This window comes from Rhinatrema bivittatum, chromosome 8 (assembly GCF_901001135.1).
Source record: "Rhinatrema bivittatum chromosome 8, aRhiBiv1.1, whole genome shotgun sequence".
Lineage (NCBI taxonomy): Eukaryota > Metazoa > Chordata > Amphibia > Gymnophiona > Rhinatrematidae > Rhinatrema > Rhinatrema bivittatum.
The window spans coordinates 179,062,717-179,089,027 of record NC_042622.1 but is presented as its reverse complement, the minus strand read 5'-3'; the positions used below and the strand labels follow the sequence as shown (position 1 = coordinate 179,089,027).

The 26,311-nt window shown below is 44.7% G+C and overlaps 1 protein-coding gene across 1 annotated transcript in view; it reads right to left on the bottom strand.

Moving 5' to 3' along the window:
• Window positions 1-26,311, bottom strand: part of DHRS11 (dehydrogenase/reductase 11) — a 49,417-nt gene that overhangs the window by 9,322 nt on the left and 13,784 nt on the right. The window contains exons 2-3 of the mRNA XM_029612713.1: window positions 9,049-9,258; window positions 865-959 (exon numbers count right to left, since the gene is read on the bottom strand). Of these exons, the coding sequence (XP_029468573.1) occupies window positions 865-959; window positions 9,049-9,258 (305 nt within the window). The remainder of the gene's footprint in view (window positions 1-864; window positions 960-9,048; window positions 9,259-26,311) is intronic.

Genomic DNA, 26,311 nt, shown 5'->3' with positions numbered 1-26,311 from the left:
CAAAACAATGCACCACAGAATCTGTTCACTTATAGCTGCAGCGCTGATGGCTTTAAGATTATAAAATAGCCACAAGCCACCGTCCTTTGAAGGGCCTCTAAATCTTTGGCGTTAGATCTAATGCATCTTCGCCATCCTGACTCCAGGAATAGAGGTAAACAAGGAAAGGACAAAAAGGCGAGAAACTGGGAGCTTTGGGCTCATTCGAATGATGTTGAGGGGCACATGGAGGAACATCCACAGGAGCAAAATGTCCATCGATCTAAGTGGCTCTGTCTCTGAGCCGGCTCCCATAGCTATTTCCAGCTTGAGAAACAAACATGGTACAGGCCGAACGTTTCCAAAATATTGGGCTGTGCAGGCGACGTGAGCATTTAAACCAAAAATACTACTCTCATAATTCCGTAGGTTTACAATTTTTTCTTCTTCCAGCCACCCACCTTTATGGTTTTCTCTTTCCCCCTCTCGAGAAACTACACTGCACCACTATCATTCCTCCCTCCCCCTCTCTGTCCAAGCTGCCCTCACGCCCTTCTCTGAGCGTTACCCTCCACTCCAGGCTAAATCAGTATCATTGGTTCCCATCAAATTCCACTATCCCTCCCCTCCCCACAGATACACTCATCTTTAAGAAGTGTATGGGGGAAGGGGATAAAACAGACCATTGCTGGAAAAGTTAAAAGGCAATGCCAGCAAGTCAGACGTCGCACAGATGATTTATCGGCATCCGCTCTGAAAAGTCAGACACAGCAAGAAGGGATGAAGACACGCATGACATCTCTATTCTTTTATATGTAAAATTAAACCTGGCAGTGGGAATGTGACGCATGCAGATGGAAAGGCTCAGAGTGCAGCTGCTCCTACCTGTTGATGTTAATAATGTGACCGTCGTCAACGTTCCTTTCCTTCATGGACCGATAAGCTTCCCGGGTGCAAATACTTACAGCCAGAACGTTAACCTGTGAGCAGAAGATAAAAACAAGAGACCACAGTAACAGCAGCTGGAAGACCAGAGCAGAACACACAGATTTTGTTTAAAAAAAAAAAAAAAAAAAGTTGTTTTTTTTTAAATGGTGTTTGTTTTGCTTCGCCCAGCACTGTTCAAGCTCCACTTCCGTCAGCTGCCGCCAGATGTGCTCATGGAGGCTTGCCAGGCACAGACACACGGAGACGCCCGCAGTCGCAAGGGCTTTCCGATGCACTTCCCTTAGGGCGACAACACACCCCATAGCACATGGCAGGATCCTTTGAAATATACACTGCTGCTGTAGGTTATTTGCCTGCTTGAGGCACAGTTGACACATCCTTCAGGATCATGTGATTCTGCTGCCCTTTAAGCTTGGATGGGTGAGGTTTAAAATGTTAATTTTTGTAGTGCATAGGAAGCCCTGCTTCTTCAGCAAGAAACGAGCCGAGCCAGCAGAGTTTAGATTCTCAGAGGATGAAAATGTTACCCCTTGGACCAGGTAAATATACCTGTCTAATTTCACCAGAGGGGTTTATTAACCTGCAGGAAAAAAAAAATTTGTGGTAGATCCTAGGGTACAGATTGTGTCGAGAGATGGGAAAACACAAGTGCATATTTGGTTTTCTTGAACATAAGCACATGTTTTCCCCATGCATATTTACCCTGAAAGAATTAGCAGCTTTAAGGTCCACAGCTACACAGGTAGTCTCCCTTTGAAATCTACTAAAAAGGTATATGGGTACAAATAACCTGCAGAGCTTGTACCTACACGAGCATGTGAAAGCTTCCCCTTTCTGCCTATGGGAAACGTGCTTAGTTTGCAGAGCCTAAAGTTCGTCACCACCTAGAGAATGGATTAGCCAAACCTAGGGGGAACCCAAGCATCCAAGCCTTTCACCCACTCAAATCAGCCATCTGAGAAATGGCTAAAGTCAGTGCACTGTTTCACTATTATCCACACAGAGAGATAGCGCTCCCAGGGGAGAGAAATAACCCGCACAGGATGTCATCTTCAACTTTCTGTGCATTATTTTTCATGGAAAAAAAAAAAAAAAAAAAAGAGTGCTCCCAGACAAAATGCCCCCGCGAGGACACTCTGAAAAGTGCACAACTCTCAAACGGCCTAGGACTTCCATAATCCATGACCAAGTTCTGAGCCTTTTAGGGGCAAAGTCATACCAGGCAAACAGCGGATGCTTTACAAGTTGCGGTTTCCCCACTGTCGGGCAGGATGAGAATTATCTAAGGGCTGCGGCACACAACTTCCAAGGCCAAAAAACACCCTTCCTGCAGAAGATGGGACCTAAGTGGTGTTAAAAGCGCGCACACATTACAACATAGTCAGACAATTCCCGTGAGGCTCTAATAAACCTATCAAAGCCTGGCGAGGTTCCAGGGTTATACACGAATGGATGAATCCTGTTGGGGAGGGGGGTAGGCAAGGAGGAGCCAGTCAGTGCAGATTGCTGTCAAAGCCCACAGCCTCCGAATGACCCAGTCTAACATGCAACCACTTCAAACGCCTTCTCCCTCCCAACAGATTGACCCAATTCCTACCGTAGCTACAACAAAACAGAGAGAAAAAAAAAAAGTGTAGAAAGTTGCAAAACCAAAAGACCGGATTACTTCCTCATCAAGGAAGGACCCAGCTACCCTTTCCAAGGTGTTTATGGAATCTTCCCTGCTACTCAGTCATTAACCACCAGAGCCTTTTATAGCACGTTAAATGCAGCAACATGATCTTGTTGTTAACCACCCACCAGGTCTCTAAGAGATCTTATCAGAGGACTAGCTTTTTTTTTTTTTTTTTTTTAATCAGCCTTTTCAGGCAGTCTGCCGTAGTTCCAAGTCCTGAATGATGTCACCCTTTCAGCCTAATCTCCCTCCTGTAACCCTTGATGCATGAAGTCAGAAGACTTTTATTCCGGCACATTAAGAAATCAAACTTCCATCTCACCATTGCTCTTTGCTCTTCCCTACCCTCCCTGTTTTGGTCATTCCTTTCCCCAAGAAGTCTTCTCAGAGGCGTATACAGAGTTAGAATACAAAAATTGCCAAGCAGTCAGCAGATACATACAAAAAATAAATAAATAAAAATAGACATTAACTCTGAAGTATTTTTCTAAAGAGGAACAAGAGATTGGAGTCCCACCCTGAAGAGATAAAAATACTGAATATTAGAAAGGAATGTGAAGAAATCTACAGCTACCTCCTCCAGGCATGACTGGGATCAAGCAATCAGACCCAAATTTAACCAGCTCTTAAGACTACAGTGATTCCCCCCACCCCACCCCCCCACTACTGCTTGCTTAGCCCTCAATAAACCTAAAATCTCCCACTGCCTTAATTAAAAGAAAACAAAACAAAAAAACTCCTAAAAACACACACACACACCACACTCTGCATGTCTTCTCTCTTCCTCAGAGGACATGGAGAATGAGCAGCCGCCTTCACTGAATCCCCTCTTCCTGTGCGTGAGAGTGCTGTCCAGTCACCCGTCTACTCTTTTTCAGGCAAATATGAAATATTTAAGTCCCAAGGGTTATTAAGAGGTTTCTTCTGCCTTTTCCCCCTCTTTTTTTTTGCAATTTTTTTGTTTTAATGTGACTTATTTTATTATATTGTTTTATTTATCGTGGTATATTTTTGTGACTATTAAAAAAAATTTTTTATTAAGATATATATTTAATTGTGATTTATGTATTTTTAAATTTTGTGAACAGGTATGTTTTTTTTTTGGAATATAAAAAATAAAAAATATAAAAACCCAGATTCCCTCCCCCTCCCCCATCATCTAAGTCTCTTGTTCGCTTGCCAGGCCTCGCCTTGAATTTCTGATATGTTCTTCAGAAAAGGTACAAACAGGTCAGTTTTCCTTCAGCTCTTCGGGGTTGCAGATTTAATACGGAAGGATCCTCTTTAAAATAAATACAAAAAAAAAACCTGAAAACTACCAGTTGAGGGGTCTCGAAACCTACCCTGTGGCAACCAGAAACATGCAGCTCATGGAAAAGCGTTCAGTAATCTATTCACCTAAAAATCGGCCACATTAGGCCGTACACAAATTGTTTTAAACAAACAACGAATCATTTCAGTTCACACTGGGGTAAATTTTCTATTTGCTCCAGTTTTCAAAGTGCAAATGCCTGCGTCGTTTCACACTGAAACGTTATCCTGGGAAGCAGCCTGCACACATTTACACTTTGCTATTTTGTGTGGGTACTTTCCTGCTTTCCACCCCTCCTCCGAGAAAGAAAACCCAAAAACAAACAAAACACACACTTTCTTCTGAAAATTCAAAGAGTTGTAAGTTCATGCAACCCCCTCCCCAGTGGGGCTCCCAACAGCGTGGCCCCCTTGTTGCAGGTCAAGTTACATGTGTGCAGAGGCTCTACATGCATATATTTAACCGCAATCGGGGAGGGCAGCTTTCACAAAAAGCCCAGGTTCATGGGTAAGGCCAAATTTTACCCAATGAAATAGCTTTCAAAATACATAAATAAATAAATTTAGCCTCATGTTTATACTTGGCACCAAAAACCATAAGGGTGCAAAGATGCCGAGCAGCAACGATAACTTGCTAAAATCAGCCTGCTCTGTGTGCACAAATAGCAGAAATTAAGCAGCAAGGTTTTCTGGCTGAAAATTCATCTAATCTGGCCATTTAAGATTGATTTGTGTGGCTTCGGGCTAGCCAAAAAACTGAGCCAGTCAGCACCGAATATCAGCAGTAACCAGCCAGGTCATAAACACAGTCCCGGGAACGCTTCCAGAGAGTCTCCCAGTTTTTACGGCTCATATACATTTATGCAGTTAAAATGTATCCGGTCTGATCAGGGGTCATTCTTATCTGGCTAAAATCACAAACCTAGCTGGTTAACTCTCAAAAATCCACCCCATAACCAAACAAAAAAACAAAACAAAACAAAAAAACCTGGAACTGAAGAATCAGGATACGGAAGCAAACCCGCTGTATTCGAAATAGTCAGGGACCCGAAGCCATGTCATTTTTAATAGGCTGCTTCAAAAGTTCTATTTGGCTAGAAAATGCACCACTTTTGTGCAAGTTCAGAATGATTTATTGAAATTTATTAAAATTGGCATTAGAGAGCACTAATGGCGATGGAAGCTCTATGCTAGGGCTCCATCTACGGCCCCCAGTGTAAACTCAAGACAAAGGAATCCACAACTGGTTAAAAATTGAGGGCCGGATTTTAAAAGCCCTACATGCATAGGTGGCCTTACGAGCACCAGGCCTATTTTTAAAGGTCCGGCCACGTGTGTAAGTCCCAGGGTTTCGGGAAAGAGGCAGGGGGATCTCGTGCTGGTGTATGCAACCTGCGCCTGCCCCGAGGCAGGCACAAAAAGAAGGATAACCAGTTTGAGGGGGGTTTAGGATAGAGCAAGTGGGCGGGAAGGTTAGGGGAAGGGATAGGAAGGTTAGATTAGGGGGTAGGGAAGTTCCCCCCCCAGGCCACCCCTAAATTGGAGCGGACTGGGAGGGATCTGCAGAGGGCCGCACGCGTCTGCGCGCGCAGGTTGCACAAATGCGCGCCCCTTTGCGCATGCCAACCCCCGATTTATAACATGCACGCGCATGTTATAAAATCGAGTGACTATGTGTGTGTGTGCCGGGTAACGCGCGCACATGGACACGTGTGCGCATTCTTTTAAAATTTACCCGAGAGTAGATTTAGGCGTATGAGAACAAGAAACACAACAAAAGATCAGCCCAAATCACGGCCTATTACAAGAATCGGGAGAGGCTAGTGAGCAGACAGCCGCATTGTGTGCTGAAGATGGCGTCTGAAGAGATACTGGTCTATGTTTCCGACCCAAAGGATCGGGAGTTTGGCGCAGCTAATTCGATATCGGAGTTGGCAAGAAGGTGGAAACTCTTCAAAATAAAGCGATACATCTGTCTTCTGGATCCTCTGAAAAACGACGTGAGAACAGCAGGTGTGCCGGAAAAAGCAAGGGGAGTCGCAGTTGATGACATTTTTAAACACAAGTTTCTTGAGTGCTTTGGCATCTGAAGAGGGAGCACTGGGGTTCGTCTCAGAGTCCACAGAACTCCCAAATCAATGAAGATACACTAGAAGGTAAGCCACGTGTGGAATTCCACTATTTTCACACCAAGGCGTAGATTCTGAAAAGGGCTAGAGAGCTAGGGCCTCTTCTGCTCCAGAAAAACACTCCAACAGCATTAATTATTTCCAGACTACAGTTTTTAAATTTCTAAAAAGCATGCGGCATACGTGGAAGTAAAAAAAAAAAAAGAAGGATGTCGCAGGAGAGGAAACAGATTTTATCTAATCCATGACGCAAAACCGCCTGGCACTCATTCTCTTCACCCGAAGATGCTAAAGTATTTCAGTGCGATGGAGAAAAGGAAGCAGAAAATCAAGAAGAAGAGCACAAGTCAGTGCAGTTTCCACCTCATCTAAACGGGGGAAAAGGGAGCGCTGAGAGCGGAGGGCACCAAATTTTGGGTTTGTTTTTTTTTTGCAGAGGGGAAGGAGGGGGGAATGGGAAGGGTACCCAGCCCCTTAATTTTGTTTTGCTCCCCTCCTATTTTGATGCTCATTTCACTTCTAATAAGAGAAACAAAACTGGAAAAAAAATAAAAATGTGCAGCACACATCCCAACCGACGATTGGCAGTACTGCTGCCAGGTGCCCTTCTCGTGCACCCGTTTACCACATCCCCGACGCGAGCGCATAGTCTCCAGCGAAAGGAGTCGCACCACAGGGCAGAAACGTCTCCCTCCCTCCCAACACACAGCTTCGTGGTGCGCTGGCTCCCATCATTAAATTATTACTGCAGCTACCATAGAGACAATAGAGACAAAGTAGCCTGCACTCCTTTTGTCTGCGCACTACCTGCCATATTTTGTCCTTAACAGGAAATCTGGTGAAGCAGCCCGATGTGTTGTAGCAGCTCATTGGAAGGGCGATATTGACTTCACTTTATCTATGCTTCTGCAGAAATTAGATAAAATGCAGGATTTGTATAAGTGGACAGCGCAGAAACATCGAAACCAGCCAAGGTTTTTGGCCATTTGGCAACCTTATCGGGAGTGGAGAAGTAACCCACATCTACTTCATCTTTAAAAGGGATTACCAATCGTGTTCTTAGGAGACCTGAGATACCTGGTTCATTTACGTGAACTGGGTGGTTCATAATTCATTCAGTTTGGACAGCCACGGACAGTAGACTGCATATTTCCCGCCTATGTTCTCGTTGATATGACAGGGTTGCTGAAATGTTTCATTTTTCTGTATCCCAGATTCTGTTCCTATTGTTATACTATGTATTTCACACATGTGCATAGATGTACTATGTTTACCTGGTTCTTTCCACATGGTGAATAAAATTTAAGTGACAAAAAAAAAAGTAGCCTGCACTGTGTTCATTCCTCCATGCTGCAACAACAACAAAAAAATTTAACACTAGGAGTACAAACCTTTGTTTTTCCTCGGGTCTGTGATATGTGAAGGAGATGGAACACCGCTGGTGTTCTCCCCAGTCAGCTTAGATCTAATATCGGAGTTGTATGAAAAAAAAAAAAAAAACCAAACAAACCCACAACAAACCTCGACTGGCAAGATAAACGTCATTCAGGGTTTTCAGCCGTCCGACAATACCGCAGCAGGTAGATGCCACTGTCCGGTTAATTATGAAATCCTTTATTCCATCAACACCAACAAGGGATGTGATAATAAAAAAAAACACACACAACATCACATAAAAATTACCACCAAATGCAAGCAGCAAACCAAAACTGCTACCCACAAGGGCCCATCTTAATACAGAGACAAAAAAAAAAAAAAAAAAAAATAGATAAAACTCCTCTCACAGCCAGGGAGGAAAAAAAAATGTAGATTGGGTTTTCTAAAAATACTCTCAGGAATCCATGGCAACCACCAAGCACATCCTCGAGGCATGCAGCTCAATAAAAACAAATCAAACTTTAAAAAAAAAAATTATATATAAAATTTCCAGTAAAATCCCAGAGTGGCAAGAGGGTATGGAAAATCCACCCCCGAGAGGTCATCAGTCTGCCACACCCAAGAACCCAGAGACCCTCATCCCACGTTAACTTTCAGGAGCCCGGCACGCCCCTAGCTGCTCACATTCTGGCCTCTTTCGAAGGACGTGCCGCTGGCTCTCAGGTATCTCTCTTTCCTCGCAGCAGAGTTTTAAAAGGCTGCGGCACAAGCCGGGGCTTAAGATGTCAAAAAAGACCAGCAGAAGAGAGCAAACCTCTAAGCACAGCCTCAAGCTCCACTCGCATGGAAAGGAGACAACGAGCAGCAAAATGTAGTCCCCGTTCTTGTATATTACAGCAAGTTCAACAGTTTGGGTTTGGTTTTTTTTTTTTTTTTTAAACCTAGGCATTTCACAGGGGATGCAATTCATTCTCAGCTGGTACATCAGGGATGCCCTTAGCGTCCTCAGGATCAGTCACAATGCCAGCGCTCTCACACCACTGAAGGCCATCACTATTACATATATTTTTTCATCAAGCATTTCTCAGGCTTAGAGCCCGACTCGCTAAGGGCTTTTTTTCCTATTCTGCGTGTCAATAGAGAGAAGATATTAATTAATTAAAATCAGACCTTTTCTGCAAGATATCAAAAGCAAACAGAAAAAATGAACCAAAGCACAGCCCTGTACAGGACACTAAACAAAAAAAAGATGAAGGCAATGTATTTCCTTAATTTCATAATACACACAAAACAAATAAGTAGGGGGAAAAAAAAAACAAAAAAAGAAGCTAGATTCCTAAAGTGTTAATTTGTTTATTAAGACTAAAAGCTCATTTTCGAGTGGGTCCTAGAGGCGTAGCGAGCCGAAGTGACTCTTCCATGGTTGGTCTGTCAGTGGCCTCCCCAGGACGGTCCAGTACCCTAAATCACTAGACCGGGCAAGAGGCTATCCTCCCAAGCAGTCCTGAGCACATCCACAGAATCCTCCATCAAAGATGGACCTGTCAGCTTTCAGGCACCAGAGGGTTTTAAAACAAAAGAACCCCCCCCCCAACCCCCCCCCACTCTTCCTAAGCAGGTGCTACTCACTTCAATCATGGTCCTCCAGCCCTCGGTTTTCCCAGTCAGCAGAGTCTCGGGGCGGGCCAGGCCGGCGTTGTTGATGCAGACGTCGACCCCCTGGAGCATGGTCTTGATGGCAGAGAACATGGATAGGATCTCCTCTTCATTGCATAGGTCACATTTGTACGGGATGATCGTTCCTGGGTAGCCAGCGCTCTGGCACTCCGCCGACAGTTTCTAAACAGATAAAAAAAAAAAAACACAACATGGGGGGGGGGGGGGGGGGAAGAGAGCAGAACATGTAAATAAATTAGGATTTGGACAGGCACCGAATGACATCCAGCTGGCATTACAGGAATAGGATACTGGATGTTTGCTCCTGGAAAAAATAAATAAATAAAAGTGACAGAGAAGTGGTTCACATGAAACTCCCAAATGGTTAAAAACCTAGGACAGCTTTTTCCTCAGGTCTTAAAACCATGGCAGCCTTACCATTTTGTTTTCCAGGAATCTCTGCCCTGCGGGTGAACAGAAACAACAGAAATGATGCAGTAATGGGGGAAGGAGGGGGAATAGTTTCCTATTACAAAGCTACTGCCCCGACTGACACGCACGCGCGCACAAGGGAATTCATATCCCTTTGGCCCATACTGCACGTTGGCTGAAATGAGATCCGAAACCATCGCGGACTTGTGTTGAGGAGCAACAATTATTTACCAGAATACTCTTCCTGCATCTATGCCGCCTTGGCGGAGAAGTCTCAGGGTAAGAAGTGCCGCAGGCTGCCCATCCGTCCCTGCTCCTCTACCTCCCACCACGCCTCTCTGAGTGGATAAAAAAAAATTGCAGGAGTTGTGGAATGGCACAAGGACTTCAGCTTTATAGGAGGACAATTTCCAAGCAGTCCTTCCCCCCCTCCCCCGTGGCACCTCAAGAATTAATCAGCCTGCACAGAGTCCATAGAGGAGAAGAGCCTGGGAATAGGAGCTTTAAAGTACTACTTCCAGGCCTTAAATCACATCTCCCCCATGAATGGTGCCGGCTGATAAGTCAACCAGCAGAAGAGCTGGCACATCTTTTTGGGTGGGGGTGGGAGGGAGGATTATACGCACTAACATCAGATCTTTCTCTGTGACACAGCTCATCATTCATGTAGCATATGCTTCTGCTCTGGCTTACAAAAAAAAGTTCACATGTCCTTTGCTTACACATTAAAACTTAAGCACAAAACAAGCTTCAAAAACAACAGAGTGGGAGACTTATCTGGCGACATTGTACGCAGGTTTCAAAGGGCAGTGAAAGTTCTTTTTTTTACTCTAAACAAACATCCAAGCCTCTTCCTTTCAAGATGCCTGCTGGGCCTTAAGATTTCATTGGAAATGGTGAAAGTGCCATTAATATTGCATCACCCAACCCCTGCTAATGCATTTGGATTTTGTCCGCGTTGGAATAAAAAAAAAAAAAAAAAAAGGTGCTCAGCTCTTCCGGATAATTACATCAGCAGGTGGTTGAGAGCTAAGCTTTTTTTGCATTTTTGCTCAGTCTTCCATTAAACCCACAGCAAGAGTCCAAACTCTTAATTTCTCTCTCCCCCCCTGTAATGGGGTTTACAAGCAGGTTTGACCGACCACGCTCTCAGTCTCCTACTCGTGCTCTGAGCAAAAAACAAAACAAACAAACAAAAACACACACAACTTTCTGCCCTCGACTGCAGCATCACCTGGAAAAAAAAAAAAAAGCTCAGTGGGGGGGTGGGGTGGCAGCACAGACTTGGGAGCAACATTAGAATAAATCTCTTCACAGAAACTGTGATGGCTGTAGAAATTACTTCCCAATGGAGGTGATGGGGGCAAAAAAAAAATATCAGTGCTGGGATAGGCACCGAGGATGAGGATCCTTCACAGGGAGGGGTACAATTAGGATAAAAGCGGAAATCGATGCAACAAGATGGGTAATATGGGCCTTGTAGAACCAGAATTACTGGATTTTAATTTTAGATTTCATTACGCACCTTTCCTAAGCCCCAGCCAAGAGGCGTAGAAATCTAACTCGCAGCCGATAGTGCAGATAATGACAGAGTAAATTCAAAGGTACAGGTTTACCTGAATTTCTACCCATGCTTAAAATCTCAGAGCAAGGGGCACTGCAGTCGCAAATCTTTGCGAGAGACTGCAGCCAAGATGAAGAGAATAATCAGCCTGCTGCTGTATTTGCAAGTCCAAAAAGAGTGGTCCATCAGAAGCCTTGATAGACGCTTTTAAAATTCCCTAAAAAGGAGAAGAAATTCAATTGGGTTCCTGTAATCCCGACTGAGAACCTCTAAGAATGAAAACCTTGAGCATCTACAGCTCCATTTGCACACAGTCAAGTCAAACCTAAGATGAAAAAAAAAAAAAAATGCAAATTACATGCTCCAACTAATTTTAGAAATACAGATTATGCCAAAGGGCGTCCTTAAGGCCGTTTTGCTATTAGACTTCAATAGCTGATGTAACTACAGATGATAAACAGTGATGCAAAAAAAAAAGGAAGAACCACAGTTCAGACAAATCACCTGATCCTTATCCTGGAAGGAATATCATGATCCCAGGAACGGTCTTAAATCCAGAAAGCGTGATCAAAGCCTGATGAAATCTGCAGGAACAGAGCTCCTAACATGCGAGGGTGCTTCTTCCCGCTCTCTACCATCGTAGCTTTCACATCAGCGACACAGCAGGCAGGACACAGAGCCGCAAGGTAACCAAGACTTCGTCACGGTCTCTCATTAGCATTTGTTATTAAAACTATAAATCTCAGGGTGACAACCAAATTAAGAGTCCATATAAAGCCTACAAATTGCACCAGCAATGATAAAAAAAAAAAAGTTTCATCAGCTTGAGGAGTGATAAAACGATTCTCCCCATCACTTCATGTAATGCATCCTAGAGATGGCTGCCACCTTGGATAGTGCCAGCAGGGAAACGCCATTTTAGCCACATTAAGTTACAAAATTGCATAAGCTTCTGTTCTCCCAAGTCAGCTCCCAGGACAAGCAGCTGCTACTGCCCTTAAAAATCAATAGATTGAAGTTATTACTGGAAACCTCAAATCCTGGTGGGTTGACCAGATCCAGCCTTGTAACACCCGTCGTTGCCACAGTTCCATGCAAACTTTGTGGCCTTCGTTCACACAGCTGTCAAGGCACCAAGCAACGCACAATCTGAAGACTTGTGCCGGAAACTAACACTGGTTAATGCAAATAAACCGGTGGCTGCAATAATACATATTTAAAAGAATATATGCACATCAGTTTTTATTAACCAATCTACTTTCCAAAGGGAAAGATGGCTTACGAGATCACCAGATGTCAAAGTTTCAGGACATGAGGACCCTGTCAGGGGTGTTCACAATCCATGTGAATCTGAATTGCGTGTCCTGGAAAGCAGGCACCTTTATTTCTGGGTAGAACTTCTTGTTTGAAGCATGCTCTCAAAAGTCACAATGCAGAAAAAAAAATACCCACAAACTATTATGTTCTATTTCCTTAAAGTGAATCTGAATGCATTACTGTTTGATAAAATGGAGTCCATGAAAGCAAGTCACAAGTTTTCTGTTCAGCTCTACCGAGCTGTTCCAGGAATTGCTCCTACCTCCTGCATGGGCCACCTCCACGAGAGGAAAAGTACTGAAGCAAAGCCAGTCTTGCAACTTTTGTTTTGTTTTATTTCACAGCCTAGCAGTCCCTTTGGAAATTACAGCAGTAGACCATGACAAGACCCAGGTGACATGCAGCCTTCTTATTCTTGGATTGCCTAAACCTGATTTTGGCGGTAGGCAGTCCAGAGAGCTAAAACAGGCTCCCTCGCTTGGGGCAAGGTGGAGGATCATCTCTGCTGAAGACGTCAGTGCACAATCAAGACTATCCATCAACCCCTATGGAATTTATAAAACTAGGCAATGAGCCGTCAAGAGCACAAGTTACAGGAAAATTTGAAAATGGAGGGAAAAGGTTTGCAGTGAAAATGAGTGCTGATTAAGCATGTTACAGACTAACAGCTACAGCCTCTGGGATAAACGCTGGCTGCCGGCATGGGCAAACAACAAAAGAAGAATCATTCAGCTTTACACTCGCAAGCAGATGATACGCAAAAGGCATTAAACATTCAATGCTCTGCAAGTCCCAAGTAAATCCAGACACTCCGGAGGTTGCAACATTTTGTTAGACTACACACACAAAAAAAAAAAAAGTCATTTTGGTAGAAGGCCATGCTAGCATAGCAGCCAATAGACATCGTAGGTCCCTTTCCGTAGGAATCTCAACTTGTAACCTACAGCTCAGAGAGAAACACTAGCGTTAAAATACACCCAGTTTCAGTAAAGACTTCAAAGCTCTGAGCTTCAAAGTGATGAATAAAGCGGCCCTTAATATCAACACAATGATTCTCAGTCGCAAGACCCAGTCACAGAAGACACCTTGCTCTTTGCGACTTGTGGGCTTCTTATGCCCGAAGAACGTGAAGATAATCGGCAACTCTGAAACAAGAGCTGAACCATTACAAATCTTCCTCGCCGCTAGCCTTCAGCTAGCAGCAACTGGGGGAACTACCACGCTGAAGTCCAAGTGCATAAGGATGTCAAAGGCTATGTTCAAGTACATGAACGTCCACCCGGCCCATCGTAGAGAACGGCAGTGAGAGCAATCATTAAAAAAAAAAAAAACTGAGAGCTTAAAACATGCTCTACTGAACCAGAACAAATGGGGCCCCGAAACAAAGACAGCAAATTCTATACAAGTGAAAACCGCCAAATGCTCTCCCTGTAGTACACATGTATTACTAGTCAAGGACTTTCTGGTTTCCTGCCTTTTTAAAAAAGGTGCTTTCTTAGGGCCACATCCTGCGTGTTGCCGAGGCCTAAAGGCAAGTCAGAAACCATAACTGGAGACTAAGCATGAGTGTGCTGGCGCTTTTGAGCTCACACACACACACACACGACAGTCTCGAGAGAGACTTCTTATGGTCGGTCCAGAAGGGCTTTCACAACCTACAAAGAAATCATTCAGAGGGGGCAGATCCAAGATGGCTGCACGGTAGCACAGCTCGGCATTTGCTCCGTGGAAGATTTGAATTACTTTTTCTTGCAAAAAAAAATTCTCTTTGATGGGAAGAAAGCGGAAACAGAGGGGGGAACCATACCCTGTGTTCCCCACGACGACACTCTTACCAGACCCATGGACGCACATGTCCTATGCAGAGACTTAGGAGCGGGACCTCAGCCGCTGGACAGTGGAGGAGGGGGAAGAGGAGCTCCCCTCTCTCCTTGGCTCACTATCTCCTCTCAGTCCCGCAGAAGGAACCCCGCTGCGGAGGGAAGCACTTCCGGAGCGGCAGGAGCGTTGCCGGACCAAGGAGCCATGGAGGTAGGGACCGCGGGAAGTGCAGCGACAGCAGAGAGCCCAATATCATCGGGGCAGACCGGCGAAGAAAGCAGCACAGTACTGGGAGAGACGGGAAGCGGTGTAGAAGTTATCCCCGAGACAGTTTCATTGACTGTGGTAAGACCCGCTGTCTTTTCGCTAGAGACAATATGGGAGTCTATAGTTGAAATGAAAGTTTCTATATTGCGACAGCTACAACCTACAAATATTAAGTTAAAAGAGTTGGAAGGGAAAGTTGAAGTTTTGACGTATACCAATATAAATTTGGAACAGCAAAATATATCAAATAAAGAACAAATAAAGGGACTCCAACAGGTGCAGACAACAATGATAAAAGATAAAAAGAACATGGCGGTGAAAATAGAGAATATGGAGAATCAAATAAAAAGCAAGAACTTAAGATTCATAAATTTCCCGCAAGTACCTTCGAACTCCCCCAGAGAGAGATGTTCAAGAAATATCTCCGGGAGGCTTTGCAAGTTGAGGAATCTCTTATGCCACCTGTTTCAAAGATCTTTTACCTACCAAGAGCAAGGAGCCCAATGGAGCAAAGAGAGGCTGTGATACCTGAAACCCCGAGAGGGGATTTGCCATTAAACATATCGGCGATATTGGAGATGTCAGATACAGAACAAGCATTACCTGCAACCCTAATTGTGACCCTGGCCCTAAAGCCAGCTAAGGAGTGGTTGCTTAAGTTATGTTTAAGACACAGAAATGTTGTATTTTTAGGTTGTAGAGTAAGAGTATTCCCAGATGTCTCGAGAGATACTCAAAAGAGGAGGAAAGACTTCCTTCTGAGACCGCAAGTATTGTCAGTTGGGGGGGGGGGGGGGGGGGGGGGGAGTTTTTTTCCTTAAATTCCCATGCAAATGCATAGTAAAGTATGCTAATAACACGCATATATTTTTTGAGCCCCCCCAACTGACAATTTCTAACAGGGAAAACTCCCGTTATGCCCGTAGGGAATAGTTTGGGTGCTGTGTGTTCCTCATAAAAGTAAAATAGTTCTCTGAACAGCTACTGTGGATTTGCTTTGTTAATTGAATTTTCTTGAGGTTGTGTTTTCCACCCCCTCATACTGTGGACTTTAAGTTAAGAGAATATTTAGTTAATTTCCTAGGACATTTTTCTTTTGATTGGTGGTATTGGATGTATTCTCTGTAATTTCCTTCAAGATGTTATCTTGTAAATCTGTTAAAATGCATAAAGAAAAAAAAATCATTCAGGCCGATACAGTAAAAAATGCGGGAGAGCAGGTACGCCGTGTTGAGCGCCCGCTCTCCTGGGCACATGATTCTGTATTTAGATGAGGTAGTGCGCCAATAAGGAGGCGCTAGGGACAATAGTGCATCCCTAGTGCCTCCTTATTAGCGGTAGAGGTGGCTGTCAGCGGGTTAGACAACCGACGCTGTATTTTACCGGCATCGGTTTTGGAACCCACTGCAGCCACGGGTTAGGAAAACGGGTGCCGGTAAAATTGAACGTCCGTTTTTCTAACCGCTGACCAGCGGGCAGAGTTTATTTTTTTTGGTTCCTCCGACTTAATATCACTAGGATATTAAGTCGGAGGGTGTACAGAAAAGCAGTATTTTCTGCTTTTCTGTACACTTTACCAGGATGCTCAGAAATTAAATACCTGTCAATTTCTGAGCGTAAAATGTGCGGCTTGGCAGCACATTTAACTTTCAGTATCCCGGGGATTAACTAGCAGGCTCATCAACATGCATTTGCATGTGATGAGTGCTATTAGTTTTTAGAGGGGGGGGGGGGGGGTTAGCTGCACGTTTGACGCGCTAAACCCTTTACTGTATAAGGGGTAATAGATGCGCGTCAAACATGTGGCCAATTGCAGGCTAAAACGGTGCGCTCGGGCGAACGTGCCTTACTGTATCCGCCTGTTAGTTAGTCCTGGAGCCCATCCCATTCTGCACTACGAATCTATTTCTTAAAAGCAGCTCTGCACTCCAGGTTAAGTGAACAATACTTGTATATAACCACCGCCCCCCAGAAAAACAAAATCTCTTCAGGTCAATTAGGCACATCAAGGCTTGTGACTTAACGCGGGCATATATTAACAGGATGCTGCAGAGTCCCTCTGTTGTACATTTAACATGCAAGCCAAAAAAAAAAAAAAAAGTACACATCTTGTATGCACGCACCCTCAAAGTATAGCAACACCATGGCCTGCCAGGGCGCTACTTGAAATTCGCATTACTTTTACCACTGTAACTTGTGACAGTTCGTTCCAGTGGATTGTTTTAATTCCAAGGGCTGTCTGTGACAAGGAGAGGGGGAGGGGAAGCCAGCCAAAATATCTGGCAGCTTTGTGCTATATCTTTACTTCATGCAGATTTAATATCTTCCTCTCTGCCCAGCAATTAAAAGGTCAGGTTTCACAGAGATGAGGGTACAGGAACTAAGCCTGTCCACAGGCCGCTTTGGGAAATGAGTCACTTCACCACCACCCCCGCAAAAAAAAAAAAAAAGAAGGGAGTTTGCTAGCCACTGGTATGTGCTATGTGCTAGCTTCCTCTTTGCTGCATGTTTTGATATTGCAGTCCCTGGGCAACACGGCATGCAAGACCTGTGAGCTCTCCAGGAATTTGCATCAATTGCTGGGTTTCCCGGAAAACAAAAGATCCAAGCCTCTGTCTTTAAAGGTTCCAATCCCTCTCCTTCAGGAAGTGTGAAAAGAAGGGGATGAGAGGGGCTGGAGAAGAGAGAGAGAGTAGTGTAATTGCTTTTTGCTCTACAGTGTCTGCTCCAACCTCACCCCCCCCCCCCCTTCTTCTTCAGGAATTCTGCAAGGAACAGGAGGAGAGGGGTGAGCTTGGAGCAGAAACTGGGAGGCAGCATGTGTGGAGAAAGTGGAGAAAGGCTGAAACGCACACAGCTCAGTCTGCAATTGTGATTCCAGGACTTTGTAAACACAATGGCAGTCTGAGGGTATATAAGACATGGCACTGTGGCTTGCAGGGTGATGTGAGCATACATTGCTAAGAGAGAGAAAGCAGTTATGCAGCCTCTCCTTCCTCCCCTACTTAACAGTAATCTCAGGGTGGCCACAACTGAAAAATTCCCAGGCACCCTATGACTTGTGTTCCAGAGAGAGGAGAACCCCTTAAAGCAGTAGAGGTTGGATCTCACAGTTTTAGGAGCATGTTCTTCAGAGCGGAGTGCAGTTTTTGCAGGCAGAGGAACTTGGAGGATGTGGTGTACAGAAAGTAAAGAAAAGAAATGCCTGGCTCCTGGTGAAGCTGTGTCTCTTAGGAGGACTCTGAAGTCCACAGTATAGTGTTCCTTCCCATCCCAATCAAAAAAGTTAGTAAAATTGAAGAAACTATTTTCTGGTAATTCTAGAACGAAAATTATTTGTTTGGTTCCGCCCTCTCACAAGGTACAATCTCTCAGTAAGAAATGAATAAGAATGTTTTTCTTGGGAAAAGTTTTAAGCTTTCAAATGCTGGAGATTTCTCCAAGTAGGTTAGCTGAAGCTGGAGTAAGATTTTATGATTTTTCTATTGAAGCAAGCATAATTATCATAAATGTAAGACAATACAATATAGTAAACGTTGGTAGAAGACCACCAAAATTAAATCATTCACAGGCCGATACAGTAAGGGCGCGTAAGAAAAAGTGCGGCAGTGCCGGGCACCCGCTCGTTTGCCGCGCGCACAGTTCGCATCGCATACCGCTCGATACAGTATTTAAATTAGACGCAAATGCAAGCCGCGACCAAAGCGCATCCATGAAGCACAATCCATTTTACTGTATAGAGCACTATACAGCATCCTGGGTGCGCTGGAACCTGTCATTTCAAATGACAGGTACCAGGAAGTGGATGGTTCTCCTAAACTCTGGCATCGGGGATTGCCAGTCCTCTCTCCCCCCCTCCCGAAGCAAGGCGCAGGGTGAAAATCGACTCGACATGTTATTAAAGCAAATAGAAATTGTAACAAAAGTAAAACTTACTGCATGCTTCCAGCAGCCCCAGTCCTCTCTCCCCTCCTCCCGAGGTGCCCACCGCGGCTCCCCTGCCTCCCGGGGGCAGCCGGCCATGCACTCATGCGCCTTCGCTGCTTGAGCGCCCAAATTGGACGTGCGTTCATGCACCTTCGCCGGCGGGGCTGCTGGAAGCCGCTTTCGCTGCCGGCTGCCCCCGGGAGGTAGGGGAGCCGCGGTGGGTGCCTCGGGAGGAGGGGAGAGAGGACTGGGGCTGCTGGAAGCATGCAGTAAAAAGTTTACTTTTGTTACAATTTCTATTTGCTTTAATAACATGTCCAGTCGATTTTCACCCTGCACCTTGCTTCGGGAGGGGGGGAGAGAGGACTGGCAATCCCCGATGCCCGAGCATAGGAGAACCAGGCCACACCATGTTACTCGCTTGCTCCAACCCACCCACTTATTTGACCAGAGCCTGCCTATTGCTGTCGCATCCCTCTAACGCCAGGGTAGGCGGTAAATTAGCGGGTTAAAGACGCGGCAAAACAGTTGGTTAAAAAGGCGATAATCCGGCCACACGTTACTGTACGGGAGGAATAGCTAATCCGATCGTTTACATATCATATACATGCCGCGGGCGGAAAGGGATACGCGTTGATTTAGAGAAGCGGTAAAGATTGGCAAAAACGGATAGTGAATCGCGGGTTAGACTTACGCGGCCAAATTGTGGGTACAAAGCGGGTTAGAAACAGGGTAACCGCGGCCGCGCTTTACTGTATAGGCCTGTCAGTTTGCCCATTTGGTTGTCTTCTACTTTGGTTAGATGAGTACATAAATTCCCAACCCTGAACTCCCACCTCCCCACATGTCTTTTACCCTAATTTTCTACCCCAAATCAGTTAAAGTGCAGGCCTTCATCACTTGTACTGACAAAAGTCTAAAATAGCAAAACGAAATCCAACATCCTGCTGCCCTTCCATTTCTTATTGCCAAATTTTCTAATATACAAATCTTCAAAACCACTGTCCAACATCTGCTTTCCCCATGCTCAATTGACTTTTTTTTTTTTAAACCATGGTCATGTCATACAGGTTTCCTTTCCACATTTTATTGCCAAGTTTTCTAATAATTCACACAGATGCCAACGTTAGTGAAGCCATGGTCCAAAACATCAGAGCTTCCCACGTTCATTTTGGGGTTTTAACCAGGATCTCTCTGTGTGACTTACCCCAATACCTTCTTGCAAGCCCGATGCAGTCATAGCAACACTATTAAAGCCTAACTGCCACTCCATGCAGGATACTCCAGTACCTTGTTGGAAGCCTATTGCAGTCCTATCATGCTGTTAAAGGTCACAACCGCCGCTCTATGCAGGTTGCCCCTTTGCAAACCCCCCCCCTCCTCCCCCCATGACGTGTGGAGCCACTAAGTCATGCTTCCGCTATCCCTTCAACTTTTCCAACTAACAGAGCAACACAGTAAATGAGGGCAGATTAAGATCAAAGTGGCCCATTCAGTCTGCCCAGTTGAGATTCATCTACTTTGGGTAGATGCACATATAAAATTCACATATTAAGTCTAACATCAACTCTGCCCTCCCTCATGTCATTTACCTAACCTTTCAAACAACCTTTCCCCACTGCCCTGCATATCTGTCCCAAGCATGCCCAACATGTGTAACAGTGATAGTCTCCATCTCCTCTGCTAATAGGCCATGATCCACAATGTTTAGCCCATAACCTTTTGAAGTCCATTACTATTTGAGTTTCCATCACAAAATATTTCCTGGTGTTGTTCCCAACTCTACCCTACTTGGAGCTTCATATCATGACCCCTAGTTCTACAACTTCCTTTCCAAAGCTCCAAAGAAAGCCAAGACTGGGATAAGCTATAGAAACAGAAGGTGACTGGAGAGAATGGGAACCTCAAAAGTCAGAGAGAAGAATGTTTTCAGATCCTTAAACTCTGTAATCAGACAATGATCTGAAAACACGGAGTAAAGCAAAATCTGAACTGCGCGTGCTGGAATTATATCTCCAAAGCCAAACGTTCAGCACAGCATTCTGTAATCTGTGCCCACGTTAATTGTGCCTGTGGAGCAACTTGTGAATAGTTTTATGAAACTAAGTCAGACCTGTTTCAGAATCGCACTTTGGCGAGCCCACAAATATCCCAAGGTCTTGATTAACAAATCAGGTGTTGCCATAAATAGGATTTGGTCACCCTTGCCTTGGAACGATTTCATGCCCTAGTTCACTAGACAATCTGATAGACCATCCATTCAAGAATCCCTCCCGATTTCTTATCCCTGAGCACCGATTACACTATGGTGAAGATGAAGGACAGCAGAGCCCACTGCACTTGATAGCCAAGTCATGACTGTTCAGCCAGTTTCTGCCCTGCTAAAGTGCAAAGCCTTTGTTGGAATGGCCATTTTAGAAGACACTTATGTAATCTTAGTGCTGCCAAGGTACCCACTTCAGGAGGGGTCATTTAGTACATGCAGCAATAATTTCATCTGGTAAAAATCAGGGACTACAAATGCCATCATGCACTGGAATGCAAGTTCAAAAACAGGACAAAAAAGCATCTCCCGCCCAGAACTGGGTTACTCGGTGTTTCTATAATCCCTACTAAAGCAGCGCCCTCCAACTGCAAATAGCCTGGCACAGAGGTTCCCATTCCTGCAGACAACGCTGCCCCAGAGATCTCTCAAAAGAAATGGGGGTCCCCATTCCCTTGAAAAAATTGTATCCTTCTTTGAGCACTTGCTGGAAAACCCATAAATACGAAAAGAAAAATAATCCAGCTGCACTCTTTTTCCCAACTGACATCATCCACACTGGCCTCTCTAGCAAAGAGGAAAAAAAAAGTTTGTTCCCCTCTCTATTTAAAAATGAATACAAATACTTTCTATTTTCATTGCTTCCATACTAAGTTATCATTGTTCCAAAAAAAAGAGTGTTCAATAATATTTCGATTTTGATAACACCTGCCAATATAGAAATTTAATATTTTGAAATCAAATTCAGACGATATCTGGGTAAATTTCTATAGATAGTCATTTAGTCTACCACTTCATCTTCTACATATATTCTTGCAATTTTGCTTTCCCTTGCCCCCATCCCTACATCATTACAGCCGCTCCCCTTTCAGGAATGGCGTCCCCCTTCCACCCTACGCCAGCTCCTGAGAAGTGTTGCTCAGAACTCGGATGCTTTTTTTTTTTTTTACTTTGTATTAAAAGTGAAGAGAAAATGTTTTAACATCGGTGAAGCAGAGGTGCCACTGACTTTTATGGAAGCATTGCCAAGATCGAATTTTGCAAAAAGAGCCTTGGAGGCTGAAGTACTCAACATTTTCCCTACAGACACACATGGAAAAACAGTTTAGTTTTAGTATATCATTCACGAACCACTAAGAACTAATTAGATTTACCCAGACACCAAATTATAGAATACAATTTAATTTCGAAGTACCATATTTCTTAGGTTCTTTCAGTAAAGAAGGATATGGTGGAACAGCGTTTTCCTACACTTGACCTTCTTTCAAGTCCACCCTGCCTTTTTGCACCCAAGCTTCAAGATATGGTGCCAAAAAAAAAAAAAAAAAATAGAAGACTTGCTCACCAGCCAGCTAAAGTAGAAGAGCAATTGCATCACACCAAGAATCAGTCTCATTACAAGCTTGCCTGGTGCAAGAGTATTTGGTACTCTAGGCAAACCTTCAATCATGCACACCCCACCCCCAACTTACTGGCAGCAGCTCCAGCACAGCGCTCCCTTCTAGGGCAGTACTGGCTTCCCCCTCTCTGGACCTTTGCAAGTGGGGTTTTGCCTCCCCCAAAATTTTGGCACTCTAGGAAACTGCCTGGTTTGCATAATGGAAGCACCAGCCCGGATTGAAAGCTGCCCAAGCAGGTCCATATTCTTACGCTGAAAAAATGTCCCCTACCCAATAACCTGGAACCCATCCCTCTACCCCTGCTAAGCTCCCCAAGAGTACTTACAAATACAGAGGGCAGCAAATTTACAGGATTTAACCATAAAGGTCATGTAAACCTCTACTGGACAACAAAAACATGGCCAGACAGTGAAATCCCTGCCTCCAAGCCGCTCAATAAAACAGGAACTGAAATGCAAAATCAGCCAGAAGAGCAAAGCAGTCAATCTCAAAAGGCCTCTCCGGTTTCTGAAGCCATTCTGAACACACTTTCAATAGCGTGTTATTTGATGTTATGAAAACTCCAGTAATTGTTGCAATGCAGATTAAAAAGACAATTCTCCCCCAAGTAAAAGAAATCTGGTTTTATAGCTCTTTTTATAGAAATGTTATCAGGGTTTCAGGCACACTACCAGGTCAATTAAAAAAAAAAAAAGACAGACAGAAGAGTGTTTTATACAAGGGAGGGAGGGGAACAGTTTTCTCAGGATCACACAGAGAATGAGTAGCAGCGATGGGATCTACCGTAGAACGCTAAAGACATGCACAGATTTGGATATCAAAACAAATGACAAAGGAAGAAAGATTTTTAGGTGGTAAAAAACAAGTCACATCCAGAGATTTAAAAATACATTCTCTATGTAGAGAAGTCATTTTTACTTCTACATACTACAAAAACCATGAATATATATGCAAACGAAAGAAAAAAAAAAAAAAAAAAGAAGATCAATATTTTGTAGCCAGCTGAAATAAATCACATTAAACTGCAGAAGGGCACCCCATGTCTTTCTGACCTTTAATGAATCAGAAATTTGCAGGCAAAACCCATAAAAGCTAAGTGCAAGGCTGCCTGCCAACAGCCACAGGGAAACACATTTCTAGGAAATAAGTGGTCTTAAGCAGCAAACAACCTTTTTAATCTACCACGGTGCATGTTATTTGACATGGGGTGTAAGGACAGAGAGGCATCCCCTGCCCCCATCACACGCTCCAGTCCACATCTACCAATAAAATAAAGATCAAACAAGGTGCAGGGTGCTATCTTTTTAACCAGACTAAGCCATGACATTTCTCCTGTCCATCCGAGCAGCGATGCTGATCACGCAATATGGTCTTCTTCATGTCATTAAGCTTAACAGAAACAGCTAGTTGACATACGAGATAACGATTAACTTGCCATTTGGTGTAACTTTTTTATAAAGTTACTGCTCCACTTCTAATTTTAGTTGCCAGAAGAGCAGATAGCTACCAGAAAAAAAATCTGTCTTCAAGGTAAGCAGACACAAGGAAAGAATATGAAGTGGTCAAAAGGTCAGACCTGCCAAAAACTCAAGGACCAAGTTAAGGTCCCACAGAAGCACCAGAAGTTGCAACTGGGGATGAAGATGCTTAACGCCCTGTAGAAAATGAGACATCAGGATGAGAAGACAAAAGGTTTTCCATAGACTCTTCCTCTACAAGTTGCACTTGAACTTTCAAGCAAGTCATCTTGGATCCATTGATTTTGGAATTTTTACATCCTGAACGGTTGAGTATCTCGCTCAGAACACCAAACCTCAAAGACCCTCCAAGCTCTAACATAGGCTAGAGAAGTAGAAAATCTCCAGGCCCAAAGAAGAGTGGAAATTACCGTAGACGAAAAACCCACTTCAACAACTGAGCCCTTTCAATGGCCAAACCATAAGACAGAATCGACCCAGATTCTTGTGCAGAATGCGCCCCTGGATGTAAGAGATCCAGCCGAAACAGTAGCCCGAGGGGACTGCCCACCAGAAGTCTGAGGATCAGTATACCACAGCCTTTGAGCCCAATCCGGGGGCCACTAAAAGGAGGGTATTGGCTAGACTTAGTCTTCTGAACCAGCCTGCCTATCAGAAGCCAGAGTGGAAATGCATAGAGAAGGGTGCTACGTGGCCACTCCTGAACAAGAGCACCGATGCCCATCGCTTTTGGGTCCTGACTATGTCTGAAGACGTGTGGATACTTTGTGTTGTTGAAGGTCACCAACAGGTCTAGATCTAGTAGGCCCCAGCTGTTCACCAGGTGCAGAAAGGCCTCATCTGCCAGCTCCCATTCACCTGGGTCCAAGTTTCTCATGCTGAGGAAATCGGCTCAGATACCGTCCTTTCTGGCAATGTGAGAGGCGGATATGCTTAGGAGATGTTGCTCCACCCATTCCATGAGCGCATCTATCTTCTCAGATACCTGTTGATTCTTGGTTCCACACGGATGATTAATGTAAGCCACCATTGTCAGACATTATCAGGACCGCCCGAGCCTCTAGGCACGCCAACCGAACTGCTTGTGCCTCTAGTCTATTGATGTTTCACTACCACTCTGCTGCATTCCAGCACCCTTATACTACGAACTCCTGACTATGAGCCCCCACCCTTGGAGTCTGCACCTGTCATGAGTACCAACCAATCCAGCGTCATCAGGGAAATACCCTTCCTGAGATGGTCAGTGTGTAACCACCAGTCCAACTAGGATCTCTACTCAGAAGGAGGAGCCGCACTGCATAGTTTTGCGACTGCGGACTCCATTGGGAGAGCAAGACGTGCCGAACTGGGTGCATATGTGCCTTTGCACAGGGAACCACTTCAAATGTGGCAGCCAACTACCCCGAAACCTGTAGATAAGACCACATGGTCGGACGAACAGAGTTCCTCAGGGATCAAACTCACCCAGCATCAACATGTGGATCCGAGACTCCAGCAGAAACACTCTGCCCTGCCTTGTAGTAAGTCAAACCCAGAGATACGCCAGGGTCTGAAATGGCTGCAAATTGCTCTTGGCCAGATTCACCACCCAGCCTAGTTCTTGTAGCAAGGAAACCACCCCACAGGAAGCCCAAAGACTCTCCTCCAATGTCTTGGCTCAAATCCACAAGTCATCCAGATAGGGTGAACTAGAATGCCGTCCTTGTGAAGGGCCACCAAAACTACAACTACCATGATCTTGGAAAAGGTCCTGGGCACTGTGGCTAGACCGAAAGGCAAGGCCTGAAACTGGTAATGACGATCCAAGATAGCAAATCAGAGGAACCACAGATACTCCTGCCGGGTGGGAACATGCAGATACGCCTCCATCAGATCCAGAGACATGAGGTACTCCCCTGATTGAGCAGCCATTATGAAAGAGTGCAACTCGTAGATGACTGATGCCCTTGAGATTCAGTATGGGCTGAAACAACCCTTCCTTCTTGGGGTACAACAAAGTAAATGGAATATCAGCCCATATTTCACTACAATTCGAGATCAGATTCAACAGCCATTATAATGTCACTTCCACATCTTCTGAGGAGAGTTGTATGGAGAGACCATGAAGGCATCCGGAGGAATGCGAAGAAATTCTAGAGCATACCGGTTCCGAATCACATCGAAAACCCATTGATCCGAAGAAATCTGTATAAATCCGGGGTAAGCGACCACTATCTCCTACACCACCTGGTAAGCCCGCAAACCTTCCTTGGGAAGACCAGATAACTCCACCTCCGGAGTCTGCATCCTTTTCAAGGACCTTGGGGGTGAGAGAACTAAGACCTGCAGAAGGGACGGGATCTCTGAGAAGAATCTCCCTATAAGGTCAAAAATGCCGGTAGTCTGGAGAGCGTACAGTCGCCCGAAAAGACCAGGGAACTGGTTTCTTGTCCTCTAGCAAAAAAGAGGAACCTGGGTCTCTCCCCATTTACTTGCCATTTTTTCCCCAATTCACTGCCAAACAAAAGGGAGCTTTTGAAGGACAGCTTAGTAAGGTTGGACTTTGAAATAGTATCTACAGACCAGTTTTGCAGCCACAGCCGTCGCCTGCTGCAATAACTGAAGCAGCTCCTCTGGTGGCTATGCATACCAAATCACAGCCAGTATCAGCCAAGAAGGTGGCCCCCGATTCTATCATAGTTCCAAGATAAGAATCTGATGGTGCTGGCTCCTAACAAAGGTAGCCTGAGCTACCAAGGCACAACAAGAAGCAATTTGCAAGTTCAAT